Here is an 18,474-nt window from a genome sequence, read left to right as displayed (position 1 = left end):
TGTAAATTAATTTTATTGTTGTATAAATAAAAAACACTATAAAACCATTAAAAAATCCAATTACATTAAGTAGTAACTTAATAACTTAATTTTTGAATGAGTAGTAGAAATTATTAAATATATTTCATAGGCATGGGTTTCTTCAAAATTCCCTTAATGGGTTGTTCATACGAGTCAGAAAAAAATTCTTTTCTTTTCGGTGCTTCACTCGGAGGAGCTATAGTTTCGCTAGGGGATAGTAGTGTCCTGTTCCATAGATTGCGTGGCATGAAGTTGCTGGTAGCGTCGAGCACAGTCACTAAAACACATAAATATCATATTTTACTTTGATACAGTAAGGTTTTGTAAAGTATGTCTACTTTTCTATCAGAAATAAGTAAAACTAACCATTAGATTTCCGGTTCGTTTCTGTTTCCGATATAGTGATAGCGCTACGAGCTCGGGGTCCCGGTAACATATTAAGCTCCATGAATTCGTCCGCACCTTGTTGTGTCATACTAATTTTATTCTTTTCATGCATTTGACGTAGTCGCAGGGCTTTATCAAAACTTCGGAGGAAAGTTTTCGACGTGGTGTGCAAAACCACAGAATCTAAGACTCCTGAAAATAAGATTAAATTATTGGTAAATGTAATAAGTAGCTGAGATGACCTATTGTGTGAGGAGCACTTACGTAATTGTGAACATCTTGCTATAATTGTTTCTTTATATCGGTGCCTTTTGGTCATTGGATTGCCTAAGAAATTCACATCTACTAGTGATACCAACGTGCAAAGGCCATCCGCAACTTCCTGAAAGTTTATAAAAAAAAAAATGTTTTGATGGTAAATTTCTTCTATAAAATATCCCAAAAATCCCCTTTTAAAAGTGATTAGCTATATTCTATAATATAAGTTTAAGTGCATAATATTTTAAGACAATATATCACTCACGGTAAAATCGTCTAAGTTATTCTTCTTGGCAATGAGGACTTCCAATCGGCGAAGTGGTTTAGCCCATAAAACATCTGTTAGCTTGTTCTCTGACACATTCAAAATACGTAGCGATGACTTTAAAGGAAAGAATATTATTAGTTAACTTCAAAAAAACGTTCATGTAAAGTGGCTAAGTAATATCAGATCTATTGCTCTGTAGACCATGAACCATGACCAACCCAAAACAGTAATAATCTTTTTATGCTTATTTAATTAGGTAATTGTATACCTATAACAAGAATTAACGCGCTTACCCCTATGGCTAACATAGTTCTGGGATCAAAGCACAGCCCGTCTGAGCAGCTAATATCTTGCTTCTCAATATGCAGCTCTTCCAAATACTTCAGTGTTTCCAAATTCTCAACCACACTAATTCTGTTATGGCTCAAATATAACTTCTTTAATCTGTGAAGTTTTTCGAGGCCCTGGATCTTGTTTATTTGATTCCATTGAAGGTGTAGATGAGTTAAATTGTATAAAAGATCTAGATTTTCAATCGACGTTATCTGATTGCTGTGGTAGTAAGCATATACAATATGTGTTGGATTTTTTGGTTTGGGCTGCAAACAAATAAATTATGTTATTTTATGTACCTTGCATGAGTAAAGGAGCTACAATACGCCTGATAATTTTCTGTATTACAGATCAGACATCATTTGGTAAATAAGAAGCGTCAATACTCAATAGTAAAGGTTACTCTCAACAATACAGTAATAAAATACTTACTGTATATTTAAAACGAAACGATTTTATGACTTACAATTTCAGTCAGGGATTTCTCGTGCAAAAAAAGATGTGTCACCCTTTTTTGAGTGTCTTGCTTTTTACGAAGAATTTTTCTCGCTTGTTTTCGAAGTTCTTCTTCATTTCGCTTTAATTCTGTTAATTTGGATTTCCGACTTCCTTTTAACATTTTGTATAATTGAAATATCTTAGAAGTGTAAACATAAATAAGAGAATCCTAACAATCGATTGTGTTTGAAAATAGCGCTGTTTCCATGGTAATTTTGGTATTGCCACCGTAAAAAAGTATTTTACAATATCAGTCTACTCTATTAATATTATACTGGAATCCGAAGTTGACATAGCTGTCAATCCTTAAAAAAAACAATTGCTTGATCGGCGTTTGCTTTGCATTTTCATTATTTTCGTAATTTACGGTACTTAATATACTTACAGTACACGTTTGAAAGTTAAAACAGCGTTGAAATTATCACAAATAGAAGTGTTACATTCGTAACCAGGTAACATAACCTAGAAAACCAAGCCGTGTCAAAATGGGTGAAAGATACAATATCCACAGTCAACTCGAGCATCTTCAAAGCAAATACATCGGTACCGGACACGCTGACACCACGAAGTACGAATGGTTAACGAACCAGCACCGAGATTCGTGCTGCAGTTACATGGGGCATCCAGATTTGCTGAGTTACTTCGCTATTGTGGAAAACGAGTCTAAGGCTCGCGTGAAGTTCAATTTGATGGAGAAGATGTTGCAGCCGTGTGGGCCGCCACCAGAAAAGCCTGAAGATTAATTCTAAGTGTGTACTGAGCTATTCTTTTAAATCTGTTCAGATACTTGGTTTAGAATAATTCTTTTAGTAATAATGTTTAGCATAAAAAACCTTTTCAGTGCTGTCATCATACCATCATAGCCATGTTTGAAATAATCCACTATGCATTGAAAATAGGTAGTTAGCTCTAAAACTAAATGTAGCTAGGAATTATATACTATGTCTATTTGCGAGCAAGTTTAGGGTGCACTGTATTGGGTTCTTCAAAAAAGGAGTACAAGTTTCCAATGGGTCGGCAACGCGCATGTGACACCCCTTGAGTTGCAGGCGTCCATAGGTTATGGTGAATGCTTTCCATCAGGTGGGCCGTATACCTGTATGCCACTGACATGGTATAAAAAAAAAGTTTGTTGGTTTATACATGTAAAGACATACTGTGTCAGTTTGTTCATATGAAGATACAAGCAAATCTCGTCTAATTATGTTAAGCGACAAAGTAGGACGTTTTACTAAACACTATCACATTTCACATCTATTCTATAATATTGTCATTGTCACACGCAAATTAGTAATTTTATCTCAACAATGTGAAAATTTACTGATGTAGGCAACTTACATGGAAATAATTAACAGTTCTGAAGAAACAGCTCTTAATTAAACCTTATCATAAGTATTAATAAGGATATTTGTAATAAAACAAAGTCTAAACTTCATCCAGCGTTTAATAATGATTTCCACTCCTCCATCTTAACATTCAATGATACTTCCCTCTTCTTAGCCTCCTCTTTTAGAACCGCCTGTTGTTTCAAACGGTTCACCACATTTACAACAAGAACCTTCTGTATATTCGGAACAATTCTATCACACTCTTTTTCTAAAACCTCCATGGCATTTGTCGTACATTCTACGTCCATAGAGCCCGTTAATCTGAAGTCCGATATCTGTTTCAACCCTGATAACATTGACATGGTCACTGTTCCGTGGTTAGTATTGTTCCCTGGACTCATTATGGCCACATGTTCTTCAGCCTCGGTGGGATCTATAAATGTCTTGTCTCCAATGACAGCTAAGGAGCAAGCGGTGATTATATCGTACATAGGGACAGCAGCGTCTCCTAATGCTAGGCCTGCGGCGTTGATGGCTGCAGCTAGACAGGCTCCGTCATGTTCCAAAATGTAGACAAAAACATCAATCTGTAAGAAAACCAATACATTAACACATTCAAGGACAGCAGTGGCGCCATCTGTCACAGGCCAAAGGAAACAAATGACTGTGCGTATGCTATAGCATACATGTCCATGAATGTGTTAACTACATTATGACACAGATTTCTCAAGACACAGTAATAAGGCTGATTCACACATATATAGAGCTGTCTCAAGCTAAATATCAAACAAATTGGTTGGTACAAACCTAAGCTATCCCCAAGGATAATTAATGTTTGGTAGCAATGCTGTGAGTGGATCTTCCTAAATACCTAGACTACTTTCATCATCATCATCATCATGTCAGCCCTTTATTGCCCACTGCTGAGCATAGGCCTACTGATGTGCCCACGGAAAGTTTCCAAAATTCTGAAATTTTCACATAGGAAAACTTCGGAAAATTCCATATTTTGTATGGACAATTGTATGGATGGAAAATTTCCATTTCATAACTTTAAATTCCCTTTATTCTTCATGAAAGTTTCATGAATTTTTCAAGAAATTTAAGATTTTTTTTGGAAAGTTTCCGCGACATCATTACATAGGTCTCTCTTCAAGTACACCCTGTGTCCCGGTCCTGAGCTAGTCTCATCCAGTTGACTACTTTCAATACCTGGTAATTAGGAAACAAATGCCTGCAGACTGCAGGTTCCAGTGCCTGTCTCAGAGCTACAGACAATGCCTTTTCTTCGGTGTCTGGCGCGTGCGGTCGGCGTTCACGGGGACACGAGAATGGAGCAAACTTCACTTCACAATACAGTTGCCCCAGTTGGCTGTTGAAAATAATGAATTTGTAATGAAACTTAACTAACCACAAAATTAAAATTTTGAAAAAACCCCCTAACATAGTGAACCTATTTTCATGAAACATAGCTAAGAACACTCCCAACTAATACAGGTTTCAAACAAAAAAAAAACAAATCTAAATCGGTTCATCCGTCCGGAAGCTACGATGCTACAGGCAGACAGACACGTCAAACACCCCGTCGTTTTTCGTCCGGGGTTAAAAAATAAGTAATACACTGCATCAGAAAATTATACAAATGTAAGCATATTCAATATTGTGAGCTACGAAATCGATAGCTCATTTGAATTCAATAAAAAACAAACCTAAATTCGTTTTGATGTGGTATTTCTCTTGGATCAAAAACGGAACACACAACTTTAGTTTTCTTCAATTCTACATACGCCGACCCCTTTGCTTGAGACACCATATCTGTTCTCGCAACTGAAACAAAACTTGGCAATTAGTTTAACACTTTTTCAAAGAATTTCAACTCATTCACAATAGTAAACACGTACAAAACATACACATGCTTCGGGCTTCGGATAGAGCGCGCCCATCTTTCCGTGAGCCTTTTTCGTTTATTAAATCTTTGTGCAGTTCGTCGTAGGTTTTTAAATAGTCTTTTGTGAAACGTTTGTAGGATACACTATCTTCTGGGCCGTTAAATCTACGGTAATCGAGAGGCATTTTGATTTATTTTAGGGGTTATAGTGTAATTTGTTGACTTGTGACCATCCGTCACTTTGAAGCATTGAAGATGAAGCGTTTTGTTATTGCTAGAATCAGAACCTGGACGTTTAGTTTTCTTAAATTGTTCATGCTCAATAAATTAAACGATATAATTAACAAGTTTAACAACTAGCAAATAATAATGAACTTTTTAGATTTCATGCATTTTAGTAGATATTGTCACAAAAAATATCTAATATAACTAAATTCGACATTGTTTTATTACGTTTCTGTGGAGTTGCCTTGAAATCAACTTGAAATGGACCATGCCAAGTGCCAACATCAACATCTAAACGAATCTATCTGTCATGTCAATTTAGGAAACGCGATGTGTTCCTGAAGATGTGTGTTTTCATGTGATATCCAGTTATTACTTTTATATTAATAATCACGTAATGTGACAATAGTATAATCGTTTTAGATATATAGTATTATTGATCTAACAAGAGATCTGAATAGTGGTTAGACTAGATAAGGTAAGCTGGCAATCGCCACATTCACTAACTACCGGTGACGTTTCAACGATTTTATTGAAAAAAAATGTTACTTTCCTAATGAAAAACATGTGTTTAGCTCCTGTTAAGACTACTCCTAGTAATCTAGAACTTATAACTTAATAATTAAAGTCGCCTCATTTTACAAGGTGGACTCTTACATCTCCGTTTCATTATCATTCCTTGTATTGTATTTAATAATCTAATTGTCTTCGACTTCGACTATTCTTTAGTTATTTGCCTTAACTTTTAATGAGTACTTTCTAAAATCTATATCCATCTAGTTACAAAAACTGTTTCTTCTAACAATTTAATAAAACATAGGGTCGCTGGCTTAAATACCTAATGATTTAAATAGGTATAGCATAATAAATGTTTTATGTATTATGTATGTCAATCGTTATCAAAGTACGTATTGAACACTGGTATGTGGTGTACATAATCTAAATTTATGATATTTAAGTCATTTTTAGCACCCTTTGTCAAAACTAAGTAACTATCTTCATAATAAAATTAATAATAATTAATTGAGGAAACTTCAGTCTTAAATTAATTACTGTTCATTTCGTGCTTAACTGTTGAATGGAATAGCAAGCACACACAAGGTAATAGTAGATTTATTTAATTGTAGTTCGTATAATTTTAATCAATTTATTTAAACATAGTTCAAATAGGTACATATGTTCTTGATATATGATCCTGGCGTAACCACTATCAGATGAGGCTTGGATGATTTATTTATTTATTTAATCTTTATTGTACACAAAGAAAGAAAAACTTATAGTACAACAAAAGGTGGACTTAATGCCAGGCTTAGGCAAAGCAGAGATTACTTGTCCATCCCTTATACTTTTGTAGTTCCTAGCCATTTTAAATGCATAATGTGTAGTTTATTACGAATAAATGTTTTGATTGATTATTGTGGGTGGTGATATTACTAAAACTTTACATAGATGATGTGAAAATTATATATAAATTATAGACAATCAAAGGAATCAGGCATTATTCTGCAGAAATCCATGATAGTCAAAATCTAGAAGATTATTTTGAAATCTGCAAATACAAACAGTCCAAATCTTTTTATTTTTTTTTATTGTACAAATTAAAAAGCTACAAGAAGTGTCTTCGGTTAGTGCGATAGTTACTCATGAAATATAACTATGAAAACTATTAATCTGTTTCCATAGTTTTATTTCATAAGCTAAAACAACACACAGCAAAAAAGTGCCAAAAGTATGTTTACACAACTTTATTGCATATACCTTTAGGTTGTGTATACATAGTTTTGGCACTTATCTGTAAACTCATAAAGAAGACTTGTAGGATTATCTTGTGATTATCCGACTCATTTGTAAACAGAATGATAATCACATGCACATGGAAAGCAAACTCATGGACCTTAGGACACTATAGCAATAGCAAAAAACAATGGATCTACTTTATACTCAATACTTTTAGGTATTAAAAAAAACGTAACCAAATAATTTTTACATTTGGAAGGTACAACTAGAGTTATGCCGTACTCTAAATCATTCTCAGTTTACTATGGAGAATATGCTTGTGAGAGAACATTTCCCATACAAACACAAGAACATTCGCAGGAACGGCACAACTCTACGTACAACATTTGGTTAACCAACCAAATACAAAACTAAGGGGATCTCTATCTGTAACTGAGCTACTTGTTTTTAACTTCCTTATTTGTTGTATAATATTTTCATTTAGGTACTCTCAACTGGTTTAAGGGGCCATTTGAGGATAGATTTTGTTTACATTTACATATACATAAAGATGCAGATTTTAGTGCAAAATATGTGGTTGGGATAAAATAACAAAGAGACAGACTCATAAGGTCATAAGTCTTTGTTTATATCTACAAGGATTTTTTTTCTTTTTTTCCTTAAGATGATATGGTAGGGGTCAATTCTCCATACAAACACTCTCGACTATTTCCTCCCTGGTTTTTGAAGATAGAGCACTGATTTTTTCAACACAGATTGTTATTATTTTTATCTGTGTCGGACCGTTTTGATTTTTTTGATATTCTGCTTTTTAAAGACTAGAGCCAATCAAAAATTTCCAAAGGTGTGATACTCAAGATTGGTAACAATTAACCAAAAAAGCTAAACGGTCCGACATAGATTATTTCATTGTTATTCAGATTCTCAAATTTCGTTCCGATTGATTAAGTTTTGAAGGAGGAAAGAGTCGAGAGTGGAACCTCGATTTTAAAGATTTTTTGAAATATCTTTTGACTTCTTTGATTTTTTTTCGATAAATCTAGTTAATAACACTTGTATATTTAACTAAAATTCCCAAGTTGAAAGGGGGGCTCCTTTCCATTTTAGCATTTTCGCTACCGTATCCTCTTAAGAACACAATTGACTGTTGTATTTTAGTCAAAGAATAACCCATTAATCTAGAAGTCACCATCTAAAAGTAACAACTTTTTCATTATTAAAATGTTTTGATTGCAGTGTTCAACATGGTGCGAAGACGGTCATACATTTTGGGCGCTATGGCGTTTGCGGTGATGTGGGCAGTGGCATCGGCCAGTGATGCACAAGGAGTATCTTCAACAGCTGCCACGGAGGTAAGATTTTTATCATACAATTTTTTAGGGTTCCATACCAAAAAGGTATAAAAGGAACCCTTATGGCGACTACGGTGGCTTTAAGTCCCTTTTACTTTGTCCCGTAAACGGAGTGGGAATGCAGTTGCCGTTTTGTACATTGGAACTGTTTTGAATATGAACCAAAGTTCATGAAATAAATAAACGTGGTGGGCAAAGTAAGGCGCGCGGAGAAAGATTCTTATCCTTCCCTCAAAATAGTGTGTCATATGCTTATGGCAAGTAAAAATACATTATTATTCAATTATAGGCGAGCAGCTATTCAGCTCATGAGCCTATGTTACACAGTGTCTCATGATTTATAGTTAGAAAAGTCATGTCACTATCTTATTATTTAAAAGCCACTTGTCTAGTCTGTTTTTAAACAACATGCATACATGCATACAATCACGCCTGTGTCCCATGAAGGGGTAGGTAGCACATGAAACTACTCAGGTTTCAGTGCCACTCTTCGTAAATAAGGGGTTGAAAGAAAACGAAACTGACATTGCAGTGACAGGTTGCCAGCCTCTCGCCTACGCCACAATTTAACCCATATCCCACAGTCGCCTTCTACGACACCAACGGGAAGAAAGGGGGTGGTGAAATTCTTAACCCGTCACCACACGGGCAAACAACATTTTTGGTGTAAATCAGGCCCACCTCTAAAATCCCTTCAAATTTTGGCTCTCAATGGAAAAAAATTGCCCACCACTGATTTAGGTTATATAAAAACACGTGTATACATAAAAGATCTTTTATAATTTTATACATATATACTCATGTCCATAACTATGGACAGCTCATGCAGTTTACAGCCGTGACATTGCTTATCAATGCATTTTAACTGTTTACGGTTTGAGTAATTGCAAGATTATCCACACGAGTCATTGCATTGATAAAGAGCTGAAATGTGGCATTTCCTAAGGTTTTACAGTATGCATAACATTTTTTTCACCATCCCAACTAGTACAGGCTCTCCTTGCTATTCGAAAACAGATAGCAAAATTGCATTTTATCCACAAGAGTGCAAAGTAATTTCTGATGAAAAAGCTGGCTGGTAGAATTTACCTATAAATCATGATTTTGAATCATAAGTATTGAATAAATTGGTGGATTTGATTTAGTTTGATGTTTTATAGTCAGTATTTTATTGGTGTTGGTGTGGCGAACATTTTTGTGTTTCACTCGGTGGCAAAGTTTGTTTAACCTTCATGCCTTGAAACCATCGCAACGCTCAAGATTCCACTTTTTGAGCCATTTGCTACGCTGGCGGTTCAATATTGGAATCTTTCGCTTGCTCGGGTATCAATATTGGCACGTGCGGTTAAACAACTTTGCCCCCTTGTAAAAAAACAACTATAGTTTGGACTCTAACCAATCTTTGTTATAATTGTTATAATCAATGTTTGTTTGGTTTTTTGCGTTCAGATAAGTTACTTTTACCATATTTTGATGGAAACTAGACCTACTGTTATATAACTACACTAGCTTTATCCCGCGGCTTCGCCCGCGTACTAATTTAATCATGTTAAACGTTGGCGCCCATAAAAAAAAAACATGTTTTCTCATACAAACTTTGGACCTCCATTTCACCCCCTTAGGAGGTGAATTTTGAAAAATCTTTTCTTAGTGCTCCTCTATTGGCTACGTGCATGACAATTACGCCCACTACCATGTGAACTTGAAGTGGAAAATGTCAAAAAATGACATTTTTCGTTAATTTTAAATAAATCGAATAACAAATAGACGGAGAGCTGGCAGGATTTTGGAGTAGGTCCTTGAGGCAACCTGGAAAGGTGCTAAGATGCTTCTCTGATCATAGCCAACATCAGGTCTGCAAGTCTGGCAGCTGGGGAGCGGGGCTTTATCGAGCTATGAATTTTTAAAGATTTAATTTTTTGAGGCCCAAAAAAGGTGTTTGAGGCAACCTGGAATTATTAAAAAGTGAAAATAGAGTTCCTCAGAAGTCGCATAGTATTTATGCCAGATCATTTGGCCGGGTCCTTCACCGTGCCAGAACAGTGCAAAGTGGTAAAAAAAAAAATTCCAAAAAAGGTTCTTGAGGCAGTCTGTCATTTTTACCAGTGAAAGATGGGGGTCTAATTAGCCATGGAAAAATAATGCCATGACATGAGGTGGGGTCCGTACCCTGCCATTCGATCTTGAAAGTCAATTTTTTAGTTTTTCGTAAATAACTCGTAAACGGTGGCCCACAGCAAAAAAATATGTTAAACAGAAAATATCTACATAAAATTTCCTACAAGAAAGGTTATATACGTTTTTTCGATAGGATCAATATATCAATGGATAATTTAGTAAGAACGTTTTTTTTAATCGATTACATGCTCCGTTTTTCGTCAATACCTCGTAAACGGTGGCCCACAGCAAAAAAATATGTTAAACAGAAAATATCTACATAAAATTTCCTATAAGAAAGGTTATATAAGTTTTTTCGCTAGGATCAATTTTTTAGTTGGAAAGTATTTTTAAATAGATATTTGGGCCGTTTTTTGTTGATAACTCAAAAACGGTGGCTCACGGCCAAAAATAATGTTAGACAGAATTAATCTACATAATATTTCCTACAAGAAAGGTTCTATAAGATTTTTCGCTAGGATCAATATTTTACTTGGAAAGTATTTTTAAATAGATTTCATGGGCAGTTTTTTGTTAATATCTCGAAATCCGTGGCTCACAGCCAAAAGTAATGTTAGACAGAATTAATCTACATAATATTGTCTACAAGAAAGGTTCTATAACATTTTTCGCTAGAATCAATATTTTAGTTGCAAAGTATTTTTAAATAGATTTCATGGGCCGTTTTTTGTTAATAACTTGAAATCGGTAGCTCACAGCCAAAACTAATGTTACACAGAATTAATCTACATAATATTTCCTACAAGAAAGGTTTTATAACATTTATCGCTAGAATCAATATTTTAGTTGGAAAGTATTTTTAAATAGATTCCATGGGCCGTTTTTTGTAAATACCTCGTAAACGGTGGCCCACAGCTAAATAAAATGTTTACGAGAAAAAATCTACATAAGATTTCCTACAAGAAAGGCTCTATACGTTTTTTCGCTAGAATCAATATTTTAGTTGGAAAGTATTTCTAAATAGATTACATGTGCCGCTTTTTGTTGATAACTCAAAAACGGTGGCTCACAGCCAAAAATAATGTATTACAGAATTAATCTACAAAATATTTCCTACAAGAAAGGTTCTATAAGATTTTTCGCTAGGAGCAATATTTTAGTTGGAAAGTATTTTGTAAATAGATTTCATGGGCCGTTTTGTAAATACCTCGTAAACGGTGGCCCACAGCTAACTAAAATGTCCACGAGAAAAAATCTACACAAAATTTTCTATAAGAAAGGTTATTGCAGTTATAGGTTACTACAGTTACTTTTCTCATACAATTTATATGAAAAAATTTTTTTTCACATGGTGTTTTTCTGGTGCCAATCGATTCCATTCCTATTCAGTACTAAAGAGCCACAAATTGAAGAAATTGTTGTCCACATTTACCCCATAACAAAATGTATGGAAAATGTATCCATTGATTTGTGGGTTTTTAGTGCAAAGCAAGTATTGATACTGGATAAGAATGGAATCGATTGGCATCAAAAAAACCGTTTGTAAAAAATAGTTTAATTTTTGTACATATCTAGTACATATCATACACTATGGGGGAAATGTGGAAAAAGTTTTCTACAATTGGCGGCTTTTTAGAAAATTATCGGAAGCTGAGCCCTAAGAAACTATTGATACTGAATAGGAATGGAATCGATTGGCATCAGAAAAACATCATGTATTTTTTTTTCATACAAATTTTATAAAAAAATTTTTCGCATTTTGTGTCTTTAAAAAAAAACATATTCATATATGTATTTTTTTAATTTTTATTAGTGGCCAGTGTTTATGACGAACATGCACGTTTCTCTGGAGTTTGTCAGCGATTCGTTTTAACAAGCGTGTATTGGAGTAAAAAGTATTGTGATGTATTCAATATAGATACTTAGATAAAATTAAGTATTTATATTCATTTGATAGCTTATTAAAGAGGCTTACTTTGATGAAAAATCTGGAGGTGTCTCTTGCATGATAATACTTTAAAAAAAATATATTTTTTTTTAAGTTTTTGTATGGCAATATAACAAAAAAATAATATCGTATATTTTGTCCTACCTACATGCACAATATACGTGACGCACGTCAAAATCGGCAGCCCAGAAAAAAATATATCGAAGAAAGTTCAAATTTCGTTTTTTTTTTAATTACTAAACTATAAAGTTTTGGGAGCTGAAATTTGGTATACTTGATACTAATACAAAGACAAATCAATAAAAAAATTCAAGCCAAAACTCGCTGGGGGCAGATTCACTTAGCTTATCCTGGCAAGGCCTTTAGGATCAACTCAAAACCCAAAATCTATGAAAACTTTGTGAAGCCCTTAGTATAGCAAATTGTATGTAGATGTTTTCTGCATCAGACCAATTCTTGCTTGGAGCCACTGTGCGAGTTATTTACGTTTACGAGTTATTTACGATAAACGAACCATATAATCGTTTTTAAAAAGCAATTCTAGTCCTACTAAAATGTCTACCAATGCCAATTACATTCACATTAATAAAATCACTTCTCTTGAATTGGAGCGTGGCATAGCCAGTCTCAAACCTCTGAGCTCCCCTGGTCCAGACAGAATTCCATCCTATGTATATCTTGAAGGACTGCCAGGAGTGCTTAATAGCACCGGCAACTTATATCTTCAACCAAATTCTGCATTCTGGAGAATATCCTTCTCAATGGAAGGTCACTCGTGTGACGCCCATCCCGAAGTCGAGTGATACGGCCAACATGGAAAATCACCGCCCCCCATTGCCATTCTCTCCGCGGTTGCCAAAATATTTAAAATTCTTTTGAACAGAATTATCTCTCCTAAACTAAAACCTTTCCGTTGCGACGCACAACATGGTTTCAGGCCAAAACGCTCTGTTGCCAAAACGTGCTGTACTTCGATTTCAAAAAAGCCTTTGACCGCGTAGACAACTACGTACTCTTAAGCCAATTATGCAGCATTGGTTTCTCGCGTTAACTGCTTTGCCTTTTTGATAGTAATCTACGTAATAGACGGCAATATGTGCAGCACGGATGCTTTGTGTCGAGTGCCTACCCCACCCGTTCCGGGGTCAGTCAGGGCTCTATTCTGGGTCCTCTGCTCTTTGGCGTTATGGTCAATGATCTGGCCTTGGTGCCTAAGCTGCTATCTATGCTGACGACCTGAAACTAACTTACAGGGTCCAGGAAGAGTCTGACTTACAATCTTTACAAAGTGATATTGATCGGGATTATGAATTGAGTCTTGTAAAAAAACTTCAGATCAATGTTGACAAGTATGCGGTTATTACTTTTTGTAGTGCGTAGTCCCCTGTGTAGGCAGTATCTCCTGGGGTGGAAACCCATCGCCCGTGTCACATCGATACGGGACTTGGGGGTTGTTTTATATTACCACCTTAACTTTCATGAGCACATGACAATGCTTGCTGCAGACTGTTACCGTAGGCTTGGGTTAAAAAAAAAACGTTTTTGCGTTTCTTTCATAAAAAAAAACCGGCCAAGAGCGTGTCGGGCCACGCTCAGTGTAGGGTTCCGTAGTTTTCCGTATTTTTCTCAAAAACTACTGAACCTATCAAGTTCAAAACAATTTTCCTAGAAAGTCTTTATAAAGTTCTACTTTTGTGATTTTTTTCATATTTTTTAAACATACGGTTCAAAAGTTAGAGGGGGGGGGACGCACTTTTTTTTCCTTTAGGAGCGATTATTTCCGAAAATACTAATATTATCAAAAAACCATCTTAGTAAACCCTTATTCATTTTTAAATACCTATCCAACAATATATCACACGTTGGGGTTGGAATGAAAAAAAATATCAGCCCCCACTTTACATGTAGGGGGGGTACCCTAATAAAACATTTTTTTCCATTTTTTATTTTTGCACTTTGTCGGCGTGATTGAAATACATATTGGTACCAAATTTCAGCTTTCTAGTGCTAACGGTTACTGAGATTATCCGCGGACGGACGGACGGACGGACGGACGGACGGACGGACGGACGGACGGACGGACAGACAGACATGGCGAAACTATAAGGGTTCCTAGTTGACTACGGAACCCTAAAAATGTACGGGTATTACCGATTCTTGTACCCAACAAATTCCTTTTGGGGACGTTTGGTTTCTTCTCGTTAGAAGTTAGGCGTAATGTCGTGCTGATGTCTGTTGCATGTAGTATTTTGAAGGGGGAGTCAGATTGCCCGGTTTTAGTATCCCAGCTAGTACGTCTATTTGTTCCCCCTGTGACGAAATATGCTTTTCATGAATGTAGGCACCCCCTACTGGCGGTGCCGGCCGCTCGAACCGTGTTGTGTTTTGCCGCAAGTCACCGCTAGTTCGTGCACTGCAAATGGTGAATGAGTTTTTAGACGTGGCACCTAATGTTGATATTCTTACATACTAGTTGTATTATTATTATTAGTTAATTATTAGCTTTAGATTCTAATATACCTATTTTTTTATGATCTCGTTCCCAGATTCATACTTGGAGAGTGCTATGTACTCCTTAATTGTCATTTTGTATCAGACTGAGAACTATAAGCAATTAAATCAATTGTGTAAGATGTAATACATATGATGTGGATGTACTGTAATAAATAAACAAAATAAACAAAATATTCTTGCGAGAAGATGGGCGTTTATACGTGACGAATGCATGAGGTTTTGTGTTGGATTGGATGCTAGGCCTTCATCTGTTATTTATTAGTTATGTTATGGTATGTTGTTTTGATTTGGCTGTTTATTTAATATTTAATTTTGTGTTACTTGTTGTAATGTTTATTTAAAATTCACGGTGCTTTAGTTTTGTATACTGTCATACTGTGTAATTTTCTTTGTGTAAATGAATAAATAAATCTATTTAAATATTATTGATCCTAGCGAAAAAACGTACAAAACTTTTACTGTAGCAAATTTTATCTTTGTTATTCCCGTTGATGATTGATCTAGCTGTGGACCACCGTTTTTGAGTTATCAACAAAAAGCGGCCCATGTAATCTATTTAAAAATACTTTCCAACTAAAATATTGATTCTAGCGAAAAATGTTATAGAACCTTTCTTGTAGGAAATATTATGTAGATTAATTCTGTGTATCATTAGTTTTGGCTGTGAGCCACCGATTTCGAGTCATTAACAAAAAACGGCCCATGTAATCTATTTAAAAATACTTTCCAACTAAAATATTGATTCTAGCGAAAAATGTTATAGAACCTTTCTTGTAGGAAATATTATGTAGATTAATTCTGTGTATCATTAGTTTTGGCTGTGAGCCACCGATTTCGAGTTATTAACAAAAAACGGCCCATGTAATCTATTTAAAAATACTTTCTCCAACTAAAATATTGATTCTAGCGAAAAAACGTATAGAACCTTTCTTGTAGGAAATATTATGTAGATTTTTCTGTGTAACATTTTAGTTTTGGCTGTGAGCCACCGTTTACGAGTTATTTACAAAAACGGCCCATGAAATCTATTTAAAAATACTTTCCAACTAAAATATTGATTCTAGCGAAAAATGTTATAGAACCTTTCTTGTAGGAAATATTATGTAGATTAATTCTGTGTATCATTAGTTTTGGCTGTGAGCCACCGATTTCGAGTCATTAACAAAAAACGGCCCATGTAATCTATTTAAAAATACTTTCCAACTAAAATATTGATTCTAGCGAAAAATGTTATAGAGCCTTTCTTGTAGGAAATATTATGCAGATTAATTCTGTCTACTATTATTTTTGGCTGTGAGCCACCGATTTTGAGTTATTAACAAAAAACGGCCCATGAAATCTATTTAAAAATACTTTCCAACTAAAATATTGATTCTAGCGAAAAATGTTATAGAACCTTTCTTGTAGGAAATATTATGTAGATTAATTCTGTCTAATATTATTTTTGGCTGTGAGCCACCGTTTTTGAGTTATCAACAAAAAACGGCCCAAATATGTATTTAAAAATACTTTCCAACTTTGATCTTAGCGAAAAAACTTATATAACCTTTCTTATAGGAAATTTTATGTAGATATTTTCTGTTTAACATATTTTTTTGCTGTGGGCCACCGTTTACGAGGTATTGACGAAAAACGGAGCATGTAATCGATTAAAAAAAACTTTCTTACTAAATTATCCATTGATATATTGATCCTATCGAAAAAACGTATATAACCTTTCTTGTAGGAAATTTTATGTAGATATTTTCTGTTTAACATATTTTTTTGCTGTGGGCCACCGTTTACGAGTTATTTACGAAAAACTAAAAAATTGACTTTCAAGATCGAATGGCAGGGTACGGACCCCACCTCATGTCATGGCATTATTTTTCCATGGCTAATTAGACCCCCATCTTTCACTGGTAAAAATGACAGACTGCCTCAAGAACCTTTTTTGGAATTTTTTTTTACCACTTTGCACTGTTCTGGCACGGTGAAGGACCCGGCCAAATGATCTGGCATAAATACTATGCGACTTCTGAGGAACTCTATTTTCACTTTTTAATAATTCCAGGTTGCCTCAAACACCTTTTTTGGGCCTCAAAAAATTAAATCTTTAAAAATTCATAGCTCGATAAAGCCCCGCTCCCCAGCTGCCAGACTTGCAGACCTGATGTTGGCTATGATCAGAGAAGCATCTGAGCACCTTTCCAGGTTGCCTCAAGGACCTACTCCAAAATCCTGCCAGCTCTTGGACCATTTTAGTGCCGACCGTCCTACTTTGTCGGTTACATGTACCTACTAATTTACCTATCACTAAAGTCTAATTACGTGTAAGCGCACTCATGATCAATCTTATCTTTGTGTGCGTCATGTTTGTATACACTTACAGGTTATAATTAAAACACGTGAATTTCAAGAGCTACATAGATGCTAATTATAGGAGATAGTTCCTTATGAATGCCATAGATGGCGCTAGTGCTGGTGAACTTTTAATAGAGTTTTCAACTGCCAAAGGTTTTTATAAATGGCGCTAGTTTAAAACTAAAAATAAAACAATACAGGTAAGAAATAGCACACCGACGGGAGCTGTGCAAATCACGGGCAAAGGCCTTTGCTCAGCACTAGGACACATAACACATAAGCCAGCTATTAAAAAAAAAAGCTTGTATGGTCTAATTAACGAATGGGATGGCTTTTATTTCCCCAAAGCGCTACATTTAGAATGCACCTTGTAGAATTGTTGCTCATTACATGAGGACGTAGTTACATACAACATCGATAGATGGCGCGAAAATAGAAACATTAATTTATGTAATAGGAAATTCTTTATGTATTTTAACTGTATTTTGAAGAAGAAGAATAAGAATAGTTTATTGTTAATTAGAAATTATTACAATAGGTACATTTATTTTGTCCTGTGGCCCCACACTAGGCTAAGCCTGTCACGTGGCAGCCAACATTAAATGAACATAAATAGTCTAGAGCCAATTTGGCCACAAGTCGTCTCCTTCACGATTTTCGTCGACATCTCTTCTAAATACCTAAAACAGGTATGGATATGTTCCTCGTTCTCTCCAGATTACGAATTGACCTGTTTTAGTTTAAGGAGAGGGGGACGGGTCGAGAAAAAGGGGGGGAAAGATGGCGACCGACCATCATAGATATTTATTCACATCTTGAGTCCTATGGCACCAATCTGTTCGTGCGAGGTGTCATTTGAAAGCTTATTAAACCTACTTTAATTGTTTTCAAATAACTATGCTCATAAAAGTAACCGTTTAGGAAATATTTGAAAATATGTGTTTTTTTATCGCGCATGAATTGCACAAGTACTAGTAAAAAATGCGTCTAACTCAATAAACAATAACTTTACAGCAATTAATGTTATTATAAAATTTTCGTGTCTATTCATGTTCTTTCTAAAAATATAAGTTTCATTGGTATGTGATAATATATAACCATGTAATTAAGAATTTTGTTTGGCAAGGGTTATCCTCCAGGTCGCTTATACGGGCGCTGACCGTAGTACAGTATTCAATATTTTTGAGGTCTTATTTTACAGATCCATATGTGAGAGGTATCGTTTGAAAGATAATTAAACCTACTATAATTGTTTA

At 35.1% G+C, this 18,474-nt stretch overlaps 3 protein-coding genes across 3 annotated transcripts in view; 2 read left to right on the top strand and 1 right to left on the bottom strand.

The window, feature by feature from the left end:
* Window positions 1–113: 113 nt before the first annotated feature.
* Window positions 114–5,213, bottom strand: LOC125242057. The gene is made up of 10 exons (XM_048150757.1): window positions 5,004–5,213; window positions 4,803–4,920; window positions 4,306–4,465; window positions 3,207–3,680; window positions 1,734–1,934; window positions 1,228–1,533; window positions 932–1,048; window positions 673–790; window positions 388–600; window positions 114–298 (listed from the first exon to the last, which is right to left on the bottom strand). Exons 1-10 carry the CDS (start codon window positions 5,164–5,166, stop codon window positions 114–116), a joined length of 2,055 nt encoding a protein of 684 aa, XP_048006714.1. The 5' UTR covers window positions 5,167–5,213.
* Window positions 2,082–3,200, top strand: LOC125242103 (splicing factor 3B subunit 5). Its single transcript, XM_048150814.1, has one exon. It carries the CDS (start codon window positions 2,251–2,253, stop codon window positions 2,506–2,508), a length of 258 nt encoding a protein of 85 aa, XP_048006771.1. The 5' UTR covers window positions 2,082–2,250; the 3' UTR covers window positions 2,509–3,200.
* Window positions 5,214–5,526: 313 nt separating the features above from the next.
* Window positions 5,527–18,474, top strand: part of LOC125242086 (transmembrane protein 165-like) — a 73,604-nt gene continuing 60,656 nt past the window's right edge. Inside the window, exons 1-2 of the mRNA XM_048150794.1 lie at window positions 5,527–5,684; window positions 8,180–8,295. Of these exons, the coding sequence (XP_048006751.1) occupies window positions 8,188–8,295 (108 nt within the window). The 5' untranslated portion in view covers window positions 5,527–5,684; window positions 8,180–8,187. The remainder of the gene's footprint in view (window positions 5,685–8,179; window positions 8,296–18,474) is intronic.

Source organism: Leguminivora glycinivorella, unplaced genomic scaffold, assembly GCF_023078275.1.
Source record: "Leguminivora glycinivorella isolate SPB_JAAS2020 unplaced genomic scaffold, LegGlyc_1.1 Scaffold6, whole genome shotgun sequence".
In the NCBI taxonomy this organism is placed as follows: domain Eukaryota; kingdom Metazoa; phylum Arthropoda; class Insecta; order Lepidoptera; family Tortricidae; genus Leguminivora; species Leguminivora glycinivorella.
The sequence above is the reverse complement of the archived record's forward strand: the minus strand, read 5'-3'. Positions and strand labels throughout refer to the sequence as shown.

Bases quoted from the DNA above. Each gene is read 5' to 3' on its own strand.
- LOC125242103 (XM_048150814.1), top strand. From the start codon at position 2,251: ATGGGTGAAAGATACAATATCCACAGTCAACTCGAGCATCTTCAAAGC.
- LOC125242057 (XM_048150757.1), bottom strand. From the start codon at position 5,166: ATGCCTCTCGATTACCGTAGATTTAACGGCCCAGAAGATAGTGTATCC. The intron at 1,935-3,206 runs GCTGGATGAAGT...ATCGATTGTTAG, and splicing joins AGTGGAAATCATTATTAAAC to GATTCTCTTATTTATGTTTA. The intron at 601-672 runs GTAAGTGCTCCT...TCTTATTTTCAG, and splicing joins AGCAAGATGTTCACAATTAC to GAGTCTTAGATTCTGTGGTT.